General features: G+C 38.3%; 1 protein-coding gene across 13 annotated transcripts in view; it reads left to right on the forward strand.

Moving 5' to 3' along the window:
• The window catches only part of Sugct (succinylCoA:glutarate-CoA transferase), an 866,857-nt gene that overhangs the window by 168,650 nt on the left and 676,393 nt on the right, over positions 1 to 21,814 (forward strand). For 9 of the 13 annotated variants that reach the window (XM_087591067.1, XM_087591069.1, XM_087591075.1 and 6 more), the window contains 1 exon segment: positions 18,098 to 18,241. The exons of the other annotated variants lie outside the window; for them this stretch is intronic. In XM_087591067.1, the coding sequence (XP_087447193.1) occupies positions 18,098 to 18,241 (144 nt within the window). 13 annotated transcript variants of the gene reach the window in all.

The raw sequence follows: 21,814 nt of genomic DNA on the forward strand, positions 1-21,814 counted from the left end.
TGAAAAAGCCTTTGACAAAGTACTATACCCATTCTTGCCAAAAGTATTGGAGAGATCAGGAATTCAAGTTTCATACCTAAGTATAATAAAAGCAATATACAGCAGACTTGTAGCCAACATCAAACTAAATGGAGAATAACTCAAAGCAATCCCATTAAAATCAGGGACAAGACAAGGCTGGCCACTCTCTGTACCTATTTAATATAGTACTTGAAGTTCTAGCCAGAGCAATTAGACAACAAAAGGAGATCAAAGGGATAAAATTTGGAGAAAGGAAGTCAAGATATAACTGTTTGCAGATGGTAAGATAGTACACATAAGTGGCCTTCAAAATTCTACCAGAGAGCTCCTATAGCTGATAAACAACATCAGCAAAGTGGCTGGAATAAAAATAACTCTAACAAATTAATATCCTTCTTCTACTCAAAGGATAAACTGACTGAGAAAGAAATTATGGAAACAACACCCTTCACAATAGTCACAAATAATATAAATATCATGTTGTTATTCTAACCAGGCAAGTAAAATATCTGTATGACAAGAATTTCAAATTTCTGAACAAAGAAATCAAAGAAGACTTCAGAAGATGGAAAGATCTCCCATGCTCATGGATGGACAAGATTAATATAGTAAAAATGGCCATCTTACTGAAAGCAGTCTATAAATTCAATGCAATCCCCATCAAAACTTCAACTCAATTCTTCATAGAGTTAGAAAGAGTTTTCAATAATAAAAGATGGGAATCATCATCTCTGACCTCAAGCTATACTACATAGCAATAGTGACAAAAACTGCATGGTATTGGTTGTTAGAGACAGGCAAGTATATCAGTAGAATAGAATCAGAGACCCAGAAATGAACCTATAACGTATGGTCACTTAATCTTTGACAAAGAAGCTAAAACCATTCAGTGGAAAAGACAGCATTTTACACAAATGGTGATTCTTCAACTGGTGGTATGCATGTAGAATAATGTAAATTGATCCATTCTTATCTTTTTTTACAAAGCTCAAGTCCAAGTGGATCAAGTACCTTCATATAAAATCGGATACACTGAATCAAATAGAAGAGAATGTGGGGGAAAACCCTTGAGTACTTGGACACAGGGGAAAACTTCCTGAACAGAACACTGATGGCTTGTGCTCTCAGATCAAGAATTGACAAATGGTGGGGTTGGGGATTTAGCTCAGTGGTAGAGCACTTGCCTAGCAAACGCAAGGCCCTGGATTCGGTCCCCAGCTCCGAAAAAAAAATTGACAAATGGCACCTCATCTATCAGTAAAGATTCTCTAAGGCAAAGAATACTGACAATAGGACAAAATGGCAACCAACATATTGGGAAAAGGTCTTTACCAATCCTACATCTGATAGAGGGCTAATATATACAAAGAATCCAAGAAATCAGACTCCAGAGCATCAAACAACCATATTAAAAATGGGATACAGAGCTAAACAGAGAATTCTCAACCAAGGAAGCACTTAACTACAGCCACCGACGGTCATGTTGATTTGAATGCATGTTGATATGAATTGATACGCAGTCACTTTAGGCCATGTTGATGTCTGTGGTCCAGCTGCAGGCAAGGGCCATGTTTTTTTTTTTTAAATAAATTTATCTTTTTCTTTAGTCTTTCTAGTTATTTGGAATATAAAAAAATTTAAAGTATGTTTGTATGTCCTCTGAATTTTCTTGGCGTCTGCTAAGGTGTATTATTTTTCATCTCTAATTTTATTAATTTGCATCATTTCTTTTGGCTAGTACTTGTCAATCTTGTTATATTTCCAGAGTACCAATTCCTTATTTGATTGATTCCTTTTTTCATTTCTAGTTCATTAATTTCAGCCCTGGCCGTTGCTATCAGTTCTTCCTTTTCTATGGTCTTTAGTTACGTCGTTAAGTTATTTTTTTTGAGATCTCCCAAATCTTTTTATGTTGAAACATAGTGCTATAAAATTCCCTCTTATGACTGCTTTATTGTATCTCAATAGATTTTAGTATGTTGTGTTTTCATTTTTATTCATGTATAGAAAAAAGTTAATACCCTCTTGCTTCAACCAATTTTGGCTCAGTACGTCCATGGATTAGTGTCCTTTCTGTCTTGTGTGGTGTTCAGACAGAATGAAGCATATAATTTCAATTTCCCTGCGTTTGCTGAGACTTGTTTTGTGTCTTATTTTGTGGGACATCCCAAGGGCTGCTGAGAAGAGCTTGTATTCTTTAGTGTTTGGGTAAAATTAAATATATATTCCATATGATTTTATGATGTCATTAATTTTCAGAATCTCTTTAGTTTAGTAGTTCTTTTTTTTTAAAAAGATAACCTGTGTGATGGTTTGTATATATTTGGCCCAGGGAATACCACCATTAGGAAGTGTAGCCTTGTTACAGCTGGTGTGTTACTGTACATGTGGGCTTTAATATACTTGTCCTAAATGCCTGGATGTCAGTTATTTTCCTAGCAGCCATCAAATGAAGATGTAGAACTCTCAGCTCCTCCAGTGCCATGCCCGCATGGACCTGCCATGCTCCCACCTTGATGTTAATGGACTGAATCTCTGAACCTGTAAGCCAGCCCTAATTAAATCTTGACCTTATAAGAGTTGCCTTGATCATGGTGTCTGATCACAGCAGTAAAACCCTAACTAAGACAACCTATTTATTGATTAAAATTGGGTCTTGAATTACCATTTGTTAGTGTTCTGGGATATTTTTCTGTGGTTTTACGACTAATAGAGTTTCTTTTATGAAATTGTCACTATTTTTGGTACATATATGTTTAGCATTGTTATATCCTATTCTTGGACTTTTCTATCAATGAGGATAGTGTTCATCTTTTCTCATCTGATTTGCCTTGCTTTTGTCTGTCTTGTCAGATATTAGAATATTACATTTGCTTATTTCCTAGTTCAGTTGATTGAGATACATTTTTCTTTTTTTCATCCTATGGTGCTTTGTATTATGGTCATGAGGGGTGTTTCTTGAAAACAGCAATAGGATGAATCTTGTTTTCCAGTCCAATCTGTTAGTCTGTATATCTTTCTTTATTGATGAATTGAGAACATAAATATGAAGAATTATTATTGAAATGTGTATTAATTTCTGTCATTTTGTTGCTGTTGTGACTGACTATTCAATCTCTTTTGATGCAATGTTCTGAAATTGTTTAATCATTCCTTATGCCTTCTTCGGTGTGTTTAACCTTCTCTTCACAACTAAGTATTTCTCCAAATACCTTATGTAAAACTAGATTAATGGTTCTTTTGCTTTGAAAAATTTCCTTTTCCATTTAAGTATGACCTATATCTTTGTGGATATAGTAGTTTGGGTCGATATCCTTGATATTTCATAAGTCATAAAACATTAACCCAATCCCTTCTTGGTCTTCTTTTCTCTGTTGCAAAATCTGCTATAATTCTGATGGGTTTGCTCTGTGAGTTGATCTTTTTCTCTTTACAGTTTCAACATCCTTTCTTTGCTATATATGTTTAATATTTTGAATATAGTTTGCTGTGGGTAGTTGCTTTTCTGCTTCCCTCTGTTGCTCACTATGCCAGTAGGATCTTGATAGGCATTTCCTTTTATATATTAGGGAAGTCATTTGTATGGTTTTGTTGAAAATATTTCCTGTGCTTTTGACCTGGGTCTCTTCTTTCTATAGGGTCCTAAAGGTGTGTGTGTTCTATTCTTATTTTCTTTTTCATTTGATTTGACATTTTCTTTGATTGTTTGATAAATTATTCTACCTTGCCTTCAAGACCTGATACTATCTCTTCAACTTGGTGTCATCTATTGCTATGGCTTTTTTCTGATTTTTTTGTCTGAATTCTTGAACTTTTTATTTGAATTCTTGAATTTTTTTTTTATTATTAACTTGAGTATTTCTTATATACATTTCTTTTTTTTTTTTTTATTAACTTGAGTATTTCTTATATACATTTCGAGTGTTATTCCCTTTCCCGGTTTCCGGGCAAACATCCCCCTCCCCCATCCCCTTCCTTATGGGTGTTCCCCTCCCAACCCTCCCCCCATTGCCGCCCTCCCCCCATAGACTAGTTCACTGGGGGTTCAGTCTTAGCAGGACCCAGGGCTTCCCCTTCCACTGGTGCTCTTACTAGGATATTCATTGCTACCTATGGGGTCAGAGTCCAGGGTCAGTCCATGTATAGTCTTTAGGTAGTGGCTTAGTCCCTGGAAGCTCTGGTTGCTTGGCATTGTTGTACTTTTGGGGTCTCGAGCCCCTTCAAGCTCTTCCAGTTCTTTCTCTGATTCCTTCAATAGGGGACCTATTCTCAGTTCAGTGGTTTGCTGCTGGCATTCGCCACTATATTTGCTGTATTCTGGCTGTGTCTCTCAGGAGCGATCTACATCCGGCTCCTGTCGGTCTGCACTTCTTTGCTTCATCCATCTTGTCTAATTGGGTGGCTGTATATGTATGGGCCACATGTGGGGCAGGCTCTGAATGGGTGTTCCTTCAGTCTCTGTTTTAATCTTTGCCTCTCCCTTCCCTGCCAAGGGTATTCTTTTTCCTCATTTAAAGAAGGAGTGAAGCATTCACATTTTGATCATCCGTCTTGAGTTTCGTTTGTTCTAGGGATCTAGGGTAATTCAAGCATTTGGGCTAATAGCCACTTATCAATGAGTGCATACCATGTATGTCTTTCTGTGATTGGGTTAGCTCACTCAGGATGATATTTTCCAGTTCCAACCATTTGCCTACGAATTTCATAAACTCGTTGTTTTTGATAGCTGAGTAATATTCCATTGTGTAGATGTACCACATTTTCTGTATCCATTCCTCTGTTGAAGGGCATCTGGGTTCTTTCCATTTTCTGGCTATTATAAATAAGGCTGCGATGAACATAGTGGAGCACGTGTCTCTTTTATATGTTGAGGCATCTTTTGGGTATATGCCCAAGAGAGGTATAGCTGGATCCTCAGGCAGTTCAATGTCCAATTTTCTGAGGAACCTCCAGACTGATTTCCAGAATGGTTTTACCAGTCTGCAATCCCACCAACAATGGAGGAGTGTTCCTCTTTCTCCACATCCTCGCCAGCATCTGCTGTCACCTGAGTTTTTGATCTTAGCCAATCGCAGTGGTGTGAGGTGAAATCTCAGGGTTGTTTTGATTTGCATTTCCCTTATGACTAAAGATGTTGAACATTTCTTTAGGTGTTTCTCAGCCATTCGGCATTCCTCAGCTGTGAATTCTTTGTTTAGCTCTGAACCCCATTTTTTAATAGGGTTATTTGTTTCCCTGCGGTCTAACTTCTTGAGTTCTTTGTATATTTTGGAAATAAGGCCTCTATCTGTTGTAGGATTGGTAAAGATCTTTTCCCAATCTGTTGGTTGCCGTTTTGTCCTAACCACAGTGTCCTTTGCCTTACAGAAGCTTTGCAGTTTTATGAGATCCCATTTGTCGATTCTTGATCTTAGAGCATAAGCCATTGGTGTTTTGTTCAGGAAATTTTTTCCAGTGCCCATGTGTTCCAGATGCTTCCCTAGTTTTTCTTCTATTAGTTTGAGTGTGTCTGGTTTGATGTGGAGGTCCTTGATCCACTTGGACTTAAGCTTTGTACAGGGTGATAAGGATGGATCGATCTGCATTCTTCTACATGTTGCCCTCCAGTTGAACCAGCACCATTTGCTGAAAATGCTATCTTTTTTCCATTGGATGGTTTTGGCTCCTTTGTCAAAAATCAAGTGACCATAGGTGTGTGGGTTCATTTCTGGGTCTTCAATTCTATTCCATTGGTCTATCTGTCTGTCTCTGTACCAATACCATGCAGTTTTTATCACTATTGCTCTGTAATACTGCTTGAGTTCAGGGATAGTGATTCCCCATGAAGTCCTTTTATTGTTGAGGATAGCTTTAGCTATCCTGGGTTTTTTGTTATTCCAGATGAATTTGCAAATTGTTCTGTCTAACTCTTTGAAGAATTGGATTGGTATTTTGATGGGGATTGCATTGAATCTGTAGATTGCTTTTGGTAAAATGGCCATTTTTACCATATTAATCCTGCCAATCCATGAGCATGGGAGATCTTTCCATCTTCTGAGGTCTTCTTCAATTTCTTTCCTCAGTGTCTTGAAGTTCTTATTGTACAGATCTTTTACTTGCTTGGTTAAAGTCACACCGAGGTACTTTATATTATTTGGGTCTATTATGAAGGGTGTCGTTTCCCTAATTTCTTTCTCGGCTTGTTTCTCTTTTGTATAGAGGAAGGCAACTGATTTATTTGAGTTAATTTTATACCCAGCCACTTTGCTGAAGTTGTTTATCAGCTTTAGTAGTTCTCTGGTGGAACTTTTGGGATCACTTAAATATACTATCATGTCATCTGCAAATAGTGATATTTTTACCTCTTCTTTTCCGATCTGTATCCCTTTGATCTCCTTTTGTTGTCTGATTGCTCTGGCTAGAACTTCAAGAACTATATTGAATAAGTAGGGAGAGAGTGGGCAGCCTTGTCTAGTCCCTGATTTTAGTGGGATTGCTTCAAGTTTCTCTCCATTTAGTTTAATGTTAGCAACTGGTTTGCTGTATATGGCTTTTACTATGTTTAGGTATGGGCCTTGAATTCCTATTCTTTCCAGGACTTTTATCATGAAGGGGTGTTGAATTTTGTCAAATGCTTTCTCAGCATCTAATGAAATGATCATGTGGTTCTGTTCTTTCAGTTTGTTTATATGATGGATCACGTTGATGGTTTTCCGTATATTAAACCATCCCTGCATGCCTGGGATGAAGCCTACTTGATCATGGTGGATGATTGTTTTGATGTGCTCTTGAATTCGGTTTGCCAGAATTTTATTGAGTATTTTTGCGTCGATATTCATAAGGGAAATTGGTCTGAAGTTCTCTTTCTTTGTTGTGTCTTTGTGTGGTTTAGGTATAAGAGTAATTGTGGCTTCATAGAAGGAATTCGGTAGGGCTCCATCTGTTTCAATTTTGTGGAATAGTTTGGATAATATTGGTATGAGGTCTTCTATGAAGGTTTGATAGAATTCTGCACTAAACACATCTGGACCTGGGCTCTTTTTGGTTGGGAGACCTTTAATGACTGCTTCTATTTCCTTAGGAGTTATGGGGTTGTTTAACTGGTTTATCTGTTCCTGATTTAACTTCGATACCTGGTATCTGTCTAGGAAATTGTCCATTTCCTGAAGATTTTCAAATTTTGTTGAATATAGGTTTTTATAGTAAGATCTGATGATTTTTTGAATTTCCTCCGAATCTGTAGTTATGTCTCCCTTTTCATTTCTGATTTTGTTAATTTGGACACACTCTCTGTGTCCTCTCGTTAGTCTGGCTAAGGGTTTATGTATCTTGTTGATTTTCTCAAAGAACCAACTTTTGGTTCTGTTGATTCTTTCTATGGTCCTTTTTGTTTCTACTTGGTTGATTTCAGCTCTGAGTTTGATTATTTCCTGCCTTCTACTCCTCCTGGGTGTATTTGCTTCTTTTTGTTCTAGAGCTTTTAGGTGTGCTGTCAAGCTGCTGACATAATGCTCTTTCCTGTTTCTTTCTGCAGGCACTCAGCGCTATGAGTTTTCCTCTTAGCACAGCTTTCATTGTGTCCCATAAGTTTGAGTATGTTGTATCTTCATTTTCATTAAATTCTAAAAAGTTTTTAATTTCTTTCTTTATTTCTTCCTTGACCAGGTTATCATTGAGTAGAGCATTGTTCAATTTCCACGTATATGTGGGCATTCTTCCCTTATTGTTATTGAAGACCAGTTTTAGGCCGTGGTGGTCCGATAGCACGCATGGGATTATTTCTATCTTTCTGTACCTGTTGAGGCCCGTTTTTTGACCAATTATATGGTCAATTTTGGAGAAAGTACCATGAGGAGCTGAGAAGAAGGTATATCCTTTTGCTTTAGGATAGAATGTTCTATAAATATCCGTTAAGTCCATTTGGCTCATGACTTCTCTTAGTCTGTCTACATCACTGTTTAATTTCTGTTTCCATGATCTGTCCATTGATGAGAGTGGGGTGTTGAAATCTCCCACTATTATTGTGTGAGGTGCAATGTGTGTTTTGAGCTTTAGTAAGGTTTCTTTTACATATGTAGGTGCCCTTGTATTTGGGGCATAGATATTTAGGATTGAGAGTTCATCTTGGTTGATTTTTCCTTTGATGAATATGAAGTGTCCTTCCTTATCTTTTTTGATGACTTTTAGTTGGAAATTGATTTTATTTGATATTAGAATGGCTACTCCAGCTTGCTTCTTCTGACCATTTGCTTGGAAAGTTGTTTTCCAGCCTTTCACTCTGAGATAGTGTCTGTCTTTGTCTCTGAGGTGTGTTTCCTGTAGGCAGCAGAATGCAGGGTCCTCGTTGTGTATCCAGTTTGTTAATCTATGTCTTTTTATTGGGGAGTTGAGGCCATTGATATTGAGAGATATTAAGGAATAGTGATTATTGCTTCCCGTTATATTCATGTTTGATGTGAGGTTATGTTTGTGTGCTTTCATTCTCTTTGTTTTGTTGCCAAGACGATTAGTTTCTTGCTTCTTCTAGGGTATAGCTTGCCTCCTTATGTTGGGCTTTACCATTTATTATCCTTTGTAGTGCTGGATTTGTAGAAAGATATTGTGTAAATTTGGTTTTGTCATGGAATATCTTGGTTTCTCCATCAATGTTAATTGAGAGTTTTGCTGGATACAGTAATCTGGGCTGGCATTTGTGTTCTCTTAGGGTCTGTATAACATCAGTCCAGGATCTTCTGGCCTTCATAGTTTCTGGCGAGAAGTCTGGTGTGATTCTGATAGGTCTCCCTTTATATGTTACTTGACCTTTTTCCCTTACTGCTTTTAATATTCTTTCTTTATTTTGTGCGTTTGGTGTTTTGACAATTATGTGACGGGAGGTGTTTCTTTTCTGGTCCAATCTATTTGGAGTTCTGTAGGCTTCCTGTATGTCTATGGGTATCTCTTTTTTTAGGTTAGGGAAGTTTTCTTCTATGATTTTGTTGAAGATATTTACTGGTCCTTTGAGCTGGGAGTCTTCACTCTCTTCTATACCTATTATCCTTAGGTTTGATCTTCTCATTGAGTCCTGGATTTCCTGTATGTTTTGGACCAGTAGCTTTTTCCGCTTTACATTATCTTTGACAGTTGAGTCAATGATTTCTATGGAATCTTCTGCTCCTGAGATTCTCTCTTCCATCTCTTGTATTCTGTTGGTGAAGCTTGTATCTACAGCTCCTTGTCTCTTCTTTTGGTTTTCTATATCCAGGGTTGTTTCCATGTGTTCTTTCTTGATTGCTTCTATTTCCATTTTTAATTCCTTCAACTGTTTGATTGTGTTTTCCTGGAATTCTTTCAGGGATTTTTGCGATTCCTCTCTGTAGGCTTTTACTTGTTTATTAATGTTTTCCTGTGCTTCCCTAAGTGTGTTCAGGTCTTTCCTGAAGTCCTCCAGCATCATGATCAAATATGATTTTGAAACTAGATCTTGCTTTTCTGGTGTGTTTGGATATTCCATGTTTGTTTTGGTGGGAGAATTGGGCTCCGATGATGGCATGTAGTCTTGGTTTCTGTTGCTTGGGTTCCTGTGCTTGCCTCTCGCCATCAGATTATCTCTAGTGTTACTTTGTTCTGCTATTTCTGACAGTGGCTAGACTGTCCTATAAGCCTGTGTGTCAGGAGTGCTGTAGACCTGTTTTCCTCTCTTTCAGTCAGTTATGGGGACAGAGTGTTCTGCTTTCGGGCGTGTAGTTTTTCCTCTCTACAGGTCTTCAGCTGTTCCTGTGGGCCTGTGTCTTGAGTTCACCAGGCAGCTTTCTTGCAGCAGAAAATTTGGTCTTACCTGTGGTCCCGAGGCTCAGGTTTGCTCGTGGGGTGCTGTCCAGGGGCTCTCTGCAGCGGCAGCAACCAGGAAGACCTGTGCCGCCCCTTCCGGGAGCTTCAGTGCACCAGGGTTCCAGATGGTCTTTGGCTTTTTCCTCTGGCGTCCGAGATGTGTGTGCAGGGAGCAGTCTCTTCTGGTTTCCCAGGCCTGTCTGCCTCTCTGAAGGTTTAGCTCTCCCTCCCACGGGATTTGGGTGCAGAGAACTGTTTATCCGGTCTGTTTCCTTCAGGGTCCGGCGGTGTCTGTGGCAGGGGTCCTGCCGCTCCTGGGCCCTCCCCCACGGGAGCCCAGAGGCCTTATACAGTTTCCTCTTGGGCCAGGGATGTGGGCAGGGGTGAGCAGTGTTGGTGGTCTCTTCCGCTCTGCAGCCTCAGGAGTGCCCACCTGACCAGGCGGTTGGGTCTCTCTCTCACCGGGTCTGGGAGCAGAGAGCTGCTGCGGGCCGGGATTGAATTTTTAATTTTAAGTTTTATTTCATTTTGGCTCCCTCCAGATATTCTATCTTTTGATAAAATTCTGTTTTTATATCTTCAGTTTTTTCATAATTTCATTTAATTTTTGTGGTTTTCTGATGTTCATTATGGCATTTATTAAAATCCTCTTTGAGTTCTTTGATAGTGTTTATTATTGCTATTTTGACACTTTTCTCAGGGACATTAGGGTGGGAGAAATACCTTTTGATAAAGACTTATTGTTTTGGTTATTCATGTTTGTTTATTTGCAGTGGAACCTAGATACCTAGTTTCTTATTATGGAAACCTCACCTGTGTACTGTTTATTTTATTTTATTTTATTTTATTGGATATTTTATTTATTTACATTTGAAATGTTATATCCTTTCCCAGTTTCCCCTCTAGAAAACCCCATCACATCCCCCCACCCCCTGCCTTCATGAGGATACTCTCCCCCCAAATCCACCCACCTTCCCACTCTCACTTGCCTCCCCACCCTAGTATTCTCCTACACTGGAGCATCGAATCTTCACAGGACCAAAACCCTCTCCTTCCATTGATGCCCAACAAGGCCATCCTCTGCTATATATGCGGCTGGAGTCAACTGGCACTCCGTGTGTACTGTTTGGTTGGTGGTTTAGTCCCTGGGAACTCTGGGGTGTCCTTGTTACATGTTGGAGCATCATTTGGGTATATGTCCAGGAGTGGTATAGCTGGCTCCTCAGGTAGCACTATGTCCAGTTTTCTGAAGGACCACCAGACTGATTTCCAGAGTGGTTGGACCGGCTTGCAATCCCACCAACAATGGAGGAGTGTTCCTCTTTTTCCACATCCTTGCCAGCATCTGTTGTCACCTGAGTTTTTGATCTTAGCCATTGTGACTAGTATGAGTTGGAATCTCAGGGTTGTTTTGATTTGCATTTCCTTGATGACTAAGGATGTTGAACGTTCCTTTAAGTGCTTCATGGCCATTGTATATTCCTCAGTTGAGAATCATTATTTAGCTCTGTACCCTATTTTTTGATAGAATTATTTGGTTCTTCGGATTTTAACTTCTTGACTTCTTTGTATATATTAGATATTAGCCCTCTATGGGATGTAGGATTGGTAAAGAACTTTTCCCAATCTAATGGTTGTCTTTGTGCCCTAATGACAGTGTCCTTTGCCTTACCAAAGCTTTGCAATTTTGTGAGGTGCCATTTGTCAATTCTTGGTCCTAGAGCATAAGCCATTGATGTTCTGTTCAGAAAAGTTTCCCGTTTGCCCATGTGTTCAAGGCTCTTTGCTACTTTCTCTTCTATTCGTTTCAGTGTATCTGGATTTATGTGAAAGTCCTTGATCTACTTGGACTTGAGGTTTGTACAAGGAGATAAGAATGGTTCAATTTGCATTCTTCTACATGCTGATTGCCATTTGATCCAGCACCGTTTTTTGAAAATTCTGTCTGTTTTCCACTGGATGGTTTTTAACTCCTTTGTCAAATATCAAGTGACCATAGCTGTGTGGGTTCATTTCTGGGACTTCAATTCTATTCCCCTGATCTACCTGCCTGTCTCTGTACCATCACATAGAGTTTTTGTCACCATTGCTCTGTAATACAGCTTGAGGTCAGGGATGGTGATTCACCTAGAAGTTCTTTTATTGTTGAGAATTGTTTTTGCTACCCTTTTTTTTTGTTATTCCAAATGAATTTGCAAATTGCTCTTTGTAAGTCTATGAAGAATTGAGTTGGAATTTTGATGGAGATTGAATTGAATCTGTGGCTTGCTTTCAGCCAAATGGCCATTTTTTACTATATTTATTCTGCCAATCCACGAGCCTGGGAGGTCTTTCCATCTTCTTAGATATTCTTTGATTTCTTTCTTCAGAGGCTTGAAGTTCTTATCATACAGTTTTTTTACTTCCTTGCTTAGAGGTACACCTCTGTGTTTTGTATTATTTGTGAGTATAGTGAAGGGTGTTGTTTTTCTAATTTCTTACTCAGCCTGATTATCCTTTGATGAAGGCTACTCATTTGTTTGAATTAACTTTATATCCTGCCTCTTTGCTGAAGTTGTTTATCAGGTGTAGGAGTTCTCTGGTGGAATTTTTGGGGTCACTTAAGTATACTATCATACCATCTGCAATTAGTGATATTTTGACTTCTTTCTTTCCAGTTTGTATCCCTTTGACCTCCTTTTGTTGTCTAATTGCTCAGGCTAGAATGTCTCCTACTATCTTGAATAGTAGGGAGAGAGTGGGCAGCCTTGTCCAGTCCCTGATTTTAGTGGGATTGCTTCAAGTTTCTCTCCGCTTAGATTCATGTTGTCTAGTGGTTTGCTATATATTATTACTACTACTTTTAGGTATGGCCTTGAATTCCTGATTTTTTCAAGACTTTTATCATTGAAGGGATGTTGAATTTTGTCAAATGCTTTCTCGGCATCTAATGAGATGATCGTATGTTTTTTTTTTTCATTGAGTTTGTTTATATAGTGGATTACACTGATGGATTTCTGTATATTGAACCATCCCTGCATCCCTGGGATGAAGCTTACTTGATCATGCTGGGCGGTGGTTTCGATGTGGATTCAGTTTGTGAGAATTTTATTGAGTATTTTGGCATCAGTATTCATAAGGAAAATAGGTCTGAAGTTCTCTTTCATTGTTGAGTCTTTGTTTTGTTTAGGTACAAGGATAATTGTGGCTTCATCGAACAAATTTGGTAGTGTTCCCTTTGTTTCTATTTTGTGTTATAGTGTGAAGAGTATTGGTATTGTGTCTTGTTTGAAGGTGTGATACAAGTCTGCACTAAATCCATATTGTCCTGGGCTTTACTTTTGGTTGGAGAACTTTTAATGACCATTTCTATTACTTTAGCGGTTATGAGACTATTTATATGGTTTATATGATCCTGACTTCGCTTTGCTACCTAGGATCTGTCTAGAATATTGTCCATTTACTCAGATTTTCCAGTTTTGTTGAGTATAGGCTTTTGTAGTAGGATTTGATAATTTTTTGAATTTTCTCAGTATCTGGTGTTATGTCTCCCTTTTCATTTTTGATTTTGTTAATTTGGATATGTTCTCTCTGCCCTCTGTTTAGTCTGGCTAAGGGTTTATCTATCTTGTTGATTTTCTCAAAGAACCAGCTTCTGGTTTTGTTGATTCTTTGTATAGTCCTTTTTGTTTCTACTTGGTTGATTTCAGCTCTGAGTTTGATTATTTCCTGCTGTCTACTCCTCTTGGGTGTGTCACCTTCTTTTTGTTCTAGAGCTTTCAGGTGTGCTGTCAAGATGCTACCATATGTTCTTTCTAGTTTCTTTTTGGAGGCACTCAGAGCAATGAGATTTCCTCTTAGCATTACTTTCATTGTGTTTCATAAATTGGGTATGTTGGGACTTCATTTTCATTAAACTCTAAAAAGTCATACTTTCTTTCTTCATTTCTTTCTTCACTAAGTTATCATTAAGTAGAGCGTTGTTCACCTTTCATGTGTATGAGAGGTTTCTGTTGTTATTGAAGGCCAGCCTTTGTCCATGGTTATCTGATAGGATGCAAGGAATTCTTTCTATCTTCTTGTATTTGTTGAGGCCATTTTGTGACCAATTATATGGCCAATTTTGGATATGGTATCATGAGGTGCTGAGAAGAAGGTATATTCATTTCTTTTAGGGTAAAATGTTCTATAGATATCCGTTAAATCCATTTGCTGCATAACTTCTGTTAGTTTCACCGTGTCTCTGTTTAGTTTCTGTTTCCATGATCTGTCCGTTGATGAGAGTGGGGTGTTGAAATATCCCACTATTATTGTGTGAGGTGCAATGTGTGTTTTGAACTTTAGTAAAGTTTCTTTTTTCTTTTCTTTTCTTTTTTCTTTTTTCTTTTGATCTATTTATTTATTTTATGTACAGCATTCTGCCTGAATATCTGACTACAGGCCAGAAGAGGGCATCAGATCTCATTACAGATGGTTGTGAGCCACCATGTGGTTGCTGGGAACTGAACTCATGACCTCTGGAAGAGCAGTCAGTGCTCTTAACTACTGAGCCATCTCTCCAGCCCCCCAAGTTTCTTTTATGAATGTAGATGCCCTTGCATTTATAGCATAGATGTTCAGAATTGAAAGTCCATCTCAATAGATTGTTTTTGATGTGTGTAAAGTGTCCTTCCTTGTCTTTTTTTTTTTTTAATAAGTTTTGGTTGAAAGTCGATTTTATTCGATATTAGAATGACTACTCCAGCTTTTTTCTTGGGACCCTTTGCTTTCCAAAATTGTTTTCCAGCCTTTTACTCTGAGGAAGTGTATGTCTTTGTCACTGAGGGGTTTCCTGTATGCATTGGATATGCATACCTGGTCCTGTTTGCATATTCAATCATTTAGTCTATGTCTTTTTATTGGGGAACTGAGTTCATTGGTGTTCAGAGATATTAAGAAACAGTGACTGTTTCTTTCTGTTATTTATGTTGTTAAAGGTGGAATTACTTTTATGTGGGTATCTTCTTTTGGGCTTGTAAGAATACTATTTTCTTGCTTTTTCCTTACTTGTGTTGGTGTTTTCTGCCTATTATCCTTTGTAGGGCTGGATTTGTGTGAAGATATTGTGTAAATTTGGTTTTGTCATGGAATATCTTGGTTTCTCCATCTATGGTAATTGTGAGTGTTCCTGTGTATCGTAGCCTGGCTTTGCATTTCTGTTCTCTTAGGGTTTGTATGACATCTGCCCAGGTTCTGATGACTTTTGTAGCTTCTGGTGAGAAGTCTGGTGTAATTCTGATAGGTCTGCCTTTATGTGTTACTTGACCTTTTCCTTTTACTGCTTTTAATATTCTTTCTTTGTTTTGTTCATTTGGTATTCTGTGTTGGTTATGTGACAGGAGTTTCTTTTCTGTTCCAATCTATTTGGAGTTCTGTAGGCTTATTGTATGTTCATTGGCATCTCTTTTTTTAGGTTTGGGAAATTTTCTTTTACAATTTTTTGAAGACTTTTACTGGCCCTTTAAGTTGGGAATCTTAGCTTTCTTCTATACCTGTTATCTTTAGGTTTGGTTTTCTCATCCTCTCCTGGATTTCCTGGATGTTTTGGGTTAGGAGTTTTTTGCATTTTCATTTTCTTTGACTTTTTTGTAATGTTTTCTATGGTATCTTTTGCCCCTGAGATTCTCTCTTCTATCTCTTGTATTCTGTTGGTGATGCTTGCATCTATCACTCCTCATCTATTTCTTAGGTTTTCTATCTCCAGGGTTGTCTCTCTTTGTGATTTCTTCATTGTTTCTATTTCCATTTTTAGATCCTGGACAGTTTTGTTCAATTCCTTCACCTGTTTGGTTGTATTTTCCTATAATTCGTTTAGGAAAGAAAGAATGTTTCCTCTTTAAGGGCTTCTTCCTGTTTTCCTGTGGTGTCCTGTATTTCTTTAAGGGAGCTATTTATGTCCTTCCTAAAGTCCCCTATTGTCATCATGAGATGTGATTTTTAAATCCAAATTTTGCTTTTCTGGTATTATGGGATATCCAGGACTTGCTGTAGTTGGAGAACTGGGTTCTGTTGATGCCATGAAGCCTTGGTTTTGTTGCTTATGTTCTTGAGCTTGCCACTTGCCATCTGCTTGTCTCTAGTGTTACCTGCTCTTGCTGTCTCTGACTGTTGCCTGTTCCTCCTATGATCCTGGTTGTGTCAGAACTTGTCAGATTCCAGCTATCTCTGATTGTATGATTCTGTGATCCTGAGATTTTTGCCTCCTGGGAGTGGAGCTTCCCCTGTGATCCTGTGATCCTGTGATCTTGTGATCCTGGGCATTTCAGAGCACCTCTGATCCTGGGCATATAGAACATCTGTGTGTCAGGCTTCCTTTGGGTGTTGTAGTACTTGGTGTGGAGCCAGTGTCCAAGGTCTACTGAGGATAGTGGTTCAGACTGGAAGGAACAGGTTCCCCTGGCAAAGTCGGGATTCCTGCATCCCTGGGTCCTGGGTGACCATGTTGGGGCTGATGTTGTGCTCTCACCTTTGATCCTGGGTATTTTAGAGCATCTGGGAGTCGGAGTTGGGCTCCCTCTTGGTGTTGTGAGTCAGTGCAGAGACCACACCCAAGGTCTGTTCAGGGCTCTGGTTCAGACTGGAAGGGAACCTGTGCCACTGACTGGGTGGGGGTTCCTGTTTCCCTGCATCCTGGGGGTCCCAGTTACTCCCAGTGCTGGGTTAGATGTTGTGGCCTTCTCACCTCTGATCCTGGGAGTGTTAGAGCACCTGGGAGTCAGGCTTCCTCTGGTTGTTGTGGGACTGGGTTCAGGTCACCTATGTAGTGTTGAACAAGTGCTTTAAACTCTATTTCCACAGTCTATTATATGGGGCTTGTTTAGGGTTCAGTCTTAAGGCAATTAAGTTTAAATATTAAAATGGAATATCAGAAATAGTCCTGGTTCTGCTCAAGGTAAATGAATATTTTAAGTTCAGCAGAAAATCTTCTGCAGAGTTAGAGAATTTTTACATTTAATCATCTAGACCGTGGTGGAAGTGCTTTGGACTTTCCTCAGGTAATGGGTGTTGTTGCTGGTTTGGGTCTAGCCCCCTTCTCTGAAGAGGGGGCAATTCTTAGGTGGAGAGAATGTGTAGTAGGTAGCACCTAGCTTGTGTCTTTCTAAAGAAGGGAGCAGATGTGCCCTGTAGGGATGAGTGTTGGTCAGAGTGGTTAGAGTTGAGTTGGGAGTGGTTAATATAGGCTTCCTGGGTACGGATGTTGTCAAGGGTCAATGGAATTGTTGACTGCTTAAGTTGGGCCTCCATTCCTGAAAAGGGCATGTCCAACATAGCATAGGAACAACCTTTTGAAGTTTGTTTAAACTCTTATTATAAGTTACGGTAAAATTTTAATGATAAAATTGTATTTTTTAACATTAAAATATTGTGTATCCACTTTTGGGAATTATAAGTCTTAGGTTGTCACTAAGGTTTCTCATGTGGTATTACTATTTATAAGTTTCTGCAGAAATACATGTAAGCATTAAGTGGCTTGCTTAATCTCTTTCAAAATCAAATTTTAAAATTAATTTTTCAAGTTAATATTTAAAGCATGGGTTTCATTATGATATTTTCACACATATGTGTCACTATGTGTCTTTTTAAAAAGCATATGCCATTAGGGTATTTGCCAGCTATTAGCATGATTATAAGAAAATTAAACCAGGTTTTTTCCCTCCTCTTCCTCCTCCTCCTTCTGCTGTTTCTTTTCTAAAATAGCAGTTCATCCAACAGGAGAAAAAACTGTTTTAACTCTTTCCTGGAAGATTAACATATTTAAGTTCAAATCCAGCAATTTATTATTTTTTATTTAAGTAAAATACATTAAAAAGGAACTTCAAGGGTTGGGGATTTAGCTCAGTGGTAGAGTGCTTGCCTAGCAAGCGCAAGGCCCTGGGTTCAGTACCCAGCTCCGAAAAAAAGAAAAGAAAGGAAAAAAAAAAGGAACTTCAAATGTGTTTGCAATATTTTTTGTTGTTGTTTTTGTTTTTGTTTTGTGTGACTTGGTTTAGGTTGGCTTGTATGCCTCTTGAGAAATACAGTAGTAAATTTACATAGCTGACATTCTCAATACTAATTTGTTGCATTAATCCTAACCCTTACCCTAACCCTAACCCTAACCCTAACCCTAACCCTAACCCTAACCCTAACCCTAACCCTAACCCTATTGTGCTCATGTGTAGATATGCATGCTCTAAATATAATTCTTTTATTTAGCTGTAGAATGTCTGACAAATATAAGATCAATCAATATTCAATTTCTGTTTTTCCCGTTCGATCCTCAAATCAGGATGGAGATCCTGTTCGCCCAGGAGTGGCCATGACTGATCTTGCCACTGGCCTTTTTGCCTATGGGGCGATTATGGCTGGCCTCATACAACGTTACAGAACTGGAAAAGGATTGTTTATCGATTGTAATCTACTGTCATCCCAGGTATCAATACGTGTAACATTTTAGTTGATATAACAATGTATTTGGGTTATACTTTTTTTGATAGAATCCAGTGGTCACATGTGTAAAACACATTAAAATTTAAAAAAGTGAACACCCCCTATGTACTGCTTTGTTTTGAAAGTATTTTCTTTCATAGTATAATATGAAAATAATGATGATTTTTATTACATTTTAAACACTGTTGTTTAATTAGAATCCCAGGGTCTCATTGTACTAGAATGGTTTCTATACTCCTGTTGAGAACACAGTAGGGTTCCTGTGTTTCACTGATATATGAGCTTTGTAACCAATTGGTGCCATTTCTTTACATTTTATGTGCCATGGACTCTCTTGTAAGTCTGGTGAAATATATAGACCTTATCTGGGGATTGTATGTTTAACTTTATAAGATGAGGCAATTGAATTACAAAAAGTAAGTTATATGGAAATATATTTATCTCAATTTAAAAATCATTTTTGTATTATTATATATGGTCTTTACTAACTTATGAAAATTTATGGAAATCGAACTATGCTAGGTAAGTGGTCTGCTCCTATGCTGTATTCCCAGCCCTCTTTTTACTCTTCATTTTAAGACTGTCTTATTAAGTTGACTGACCTTGAACTCAAATTATAGCCCAGGGAGACTTTGAACTTGACATCTCTCTGCTTTAGCCTCTGGTTACATAATAGTGATTGCAACACCATTAACAATCTGATGTAATTTTGAAAAGAAATCATATTTCAAGAAGTATGCAGGAGATAATATGATATGAAAGGATGTAAACATTATCAGTGATCAAGTCATAGATATTGCTTATACTCTGGTGGTTTCATTGCCTGGTGGTTCATAATTGTTTAGGTCAGATGTTGTGAAAATGAAGATTTCTTTTTTAATCTTCACTTATGTTAACTCCTGAAACTCTGTCGAGAGACTCTAGACTAACCTCCCCATTTAGACAGCTACAGTTACAGTGTAGTAGGCACAAGACTGGTGGAAGGGAAGGGTTAATTCACTTCTAACAGATATTTTGCCTCCTTTACTGGATCGGACCCAGATGCTGTACCATATGTGGAAGCTGATTCTGAATAGATAATTTTTCAGGGATAGGAAAAAGAAAATATCTAATTTGTGCAAGGAGACATTTTACTGTGGGAAAATTACTTTCTAGACATAGAGATCTCAGTTGGGAATTTCAGATTTAAGTGGCATACATGGGAAAATAGTAAACTTGGAACACTATATTGGAGATTTTTTTCCTCTTAGGCAAGATTAAGGAGGTGTATAGAAATAAAAAAGTCAGTATGGTCGATGTTGAAATACTGTGTATGAGATTTTAACAGCAACTTTGAATCACTGTTAGAATTTTATTGGTTTTTATAAAAGGATAAAAGAACTCTCTTCAGATGAGTTATCTTGCTTCTCTACAGAAATCCACAGATGATAGTTATGGGAAGGAACTAAGAGTCTTTTCTTTTTCTGTGTTAATAGCTGTAACGAACTTGAGGGAAGTTAAGTAACCAAATAAAACTTACATATCCAATAAGTGTGCAAGACGTGAAAGTTTCATACGTGTGTGAGATACGTAATTCTATGTGTTTCTGGGCCTTGTAGATCCTACTCTTTTTGTCTTGAAATGCTTAACATTTCTGAACAGATTTTTTTCATTTTTCACCAAGCCTCCTAAATTATGTACAGAGTTTTGTCTATACAAACTCTTTACTTTATACTTACTTTATACTTCAATTATTAATTAATATATTAATTTTCAAAACAGTCATTTATTATAACATAGTAGAAGTTAAAAAAGTCTTCTAGCACTATATTGGTGATTCCCCATGTAGAATATGTTCTCACACGCAAGACTGCTTCCAAATGGGTAAACTCATGGACGCATACACACAGATGTCTGTCTGTCTCTCTGTCTTTCTGTCTTTCTCTTTCTTCCTTTCTTTCTTTCTTCCTTTCTTTCTTTCTTCTCCTTCCTTCCTTCCTTCCTTCCTTCCTTTCTTTCTTTCTTTCTTTCTTTCTTTCTTTCTTTCTTTCTTTCTTTCTTTCTTCTCCTTCCTTCCTTCCTTCCTTCCTTCCCTTCCTTCCTTCCTTCTTTCTTTCTTTCTTTCTTTCTTTCTTTCTTTCTTTCTTTCTTTCTCTCTATTCCTTCTTTTCTTCTTGTTTATTCTTCTGTCCTATCATAATTACATCCTCCCTACCTTCTACTCCTGTCAGCCATCCCCTACCACTTCTCCACCAGATCTATTTCCTTTCAGAAAAGAATAGGTTTCTTAGTGATATCAACCGAAGACTACATAACAAGATGCAATAAGATTGGGCACAAACCCTCATATCAAGGCTGGATGAGGCAATCCCTTGGGAGGAAAAGGGTCCTAAGAACAAGTAAAAGATTAATAGACGCCCCTACTCCCACTATTAGGAATCCTGTAAACATCTTAAGCTGGACAACAGTGGCATGTATTTGTGTGTGCGTGCGTGCGTGTGTGTGTGTGTGTGTGTGTGTGTGTGTGCATGCGCGTGCACATCTCTCTCTGTTTCTCTCTCTTTGCCTCTCTGTCTCTCTGTCTCTCTCTGTCTCTGTCTCTGTCTCTGTCTCTCTCTCTCTGTCTCTCTCTCTCTGTGAGTGTGTGTGTGTGTGTGTAGGCATGGTGTCCATATTGATTATTGAGACTGTGTGCTTCCACAGTCTAACAAAAATGTCTGTTTTGTGCTTTTCACAGCATCTTCAGTGCTCAGTCCAGTATTTATCAAATATCAAGCTATCAGTGGTATTGTTCTTTCAATGAGGAACATCCTCATCAAAAGAATGAGGATATATTTTCATACATTTGAAAATGTAGTTCCCAGTTGCTAGCATTGTTTGGGAAGGGTATGAAGCCTCTGGGAAGTGGAAACTTGCCAGAGGAAGTGTCTCTTTTGGGGGCAGGCCTGGTGTATTTATAGTTTGGCTCTATTTCCTGTTCTTTCTCTGTTTCCTTACTGTTAACACAATGTGACCTGCTCTACTACTTCTGCTGTGCCTCTCTTCCTGGTGACATGTCTCCTTTGCTGGAATGATATCCTGAAACTGTTAGCTCAGAATAAACACATCTTCTCCTAAATAGTTTCATTTCAGATATTTGGTTATAGCAGTGAGAAAAGCAACCAACTCAGAAAACTGATACTGACAAGTAGGGTTGATGCTTTTATAAACCTAATCATGTAGTTTTGTAGAACTGGTTTACACAAGGAAGAAAATGAACATTGGGGTAGAAAATCCTGAGAATGCTGTGAGAGGAGCTTAATGGGCCCTTCAGGTGGGAATTCACAAGACCAGAATGATGAGTGATATGCAAACGTGGAGGCCTGGGCTGGTGAGAGCTAGAACTGGGCTTGCTGTAAACACATCTGAATGAAGAAACTTGGCAGTATTTTGTCTATGGGGTGCGAACTTGTGTGAGGCTCAGTTAAAGAGTAATAGACTAGTTTCATTGGTAGCAGAAATTTCAAGGTAGCATGGCATTCGGTTCATTACACGGTTACTTCTCAGTGTTCTTATTCAGATTGACAGTGAGAGCAAA

Source organism: Rattus norvegicus, chromosome 17, assembly GCF_021556685.1.
Source record: "Rattus norvegicus strain SHRSP/BbbUtx chromosome 17, alternate assembly SHRSP_T2T, whole genome shotgun sequence".
In the NCBI taxonomy this organism is placed as follows: Eukaryota; Metazoa; Chordata; class Mammalia; order Rodentia; family Muridae; genus Rattus; species Rattus norvegicus.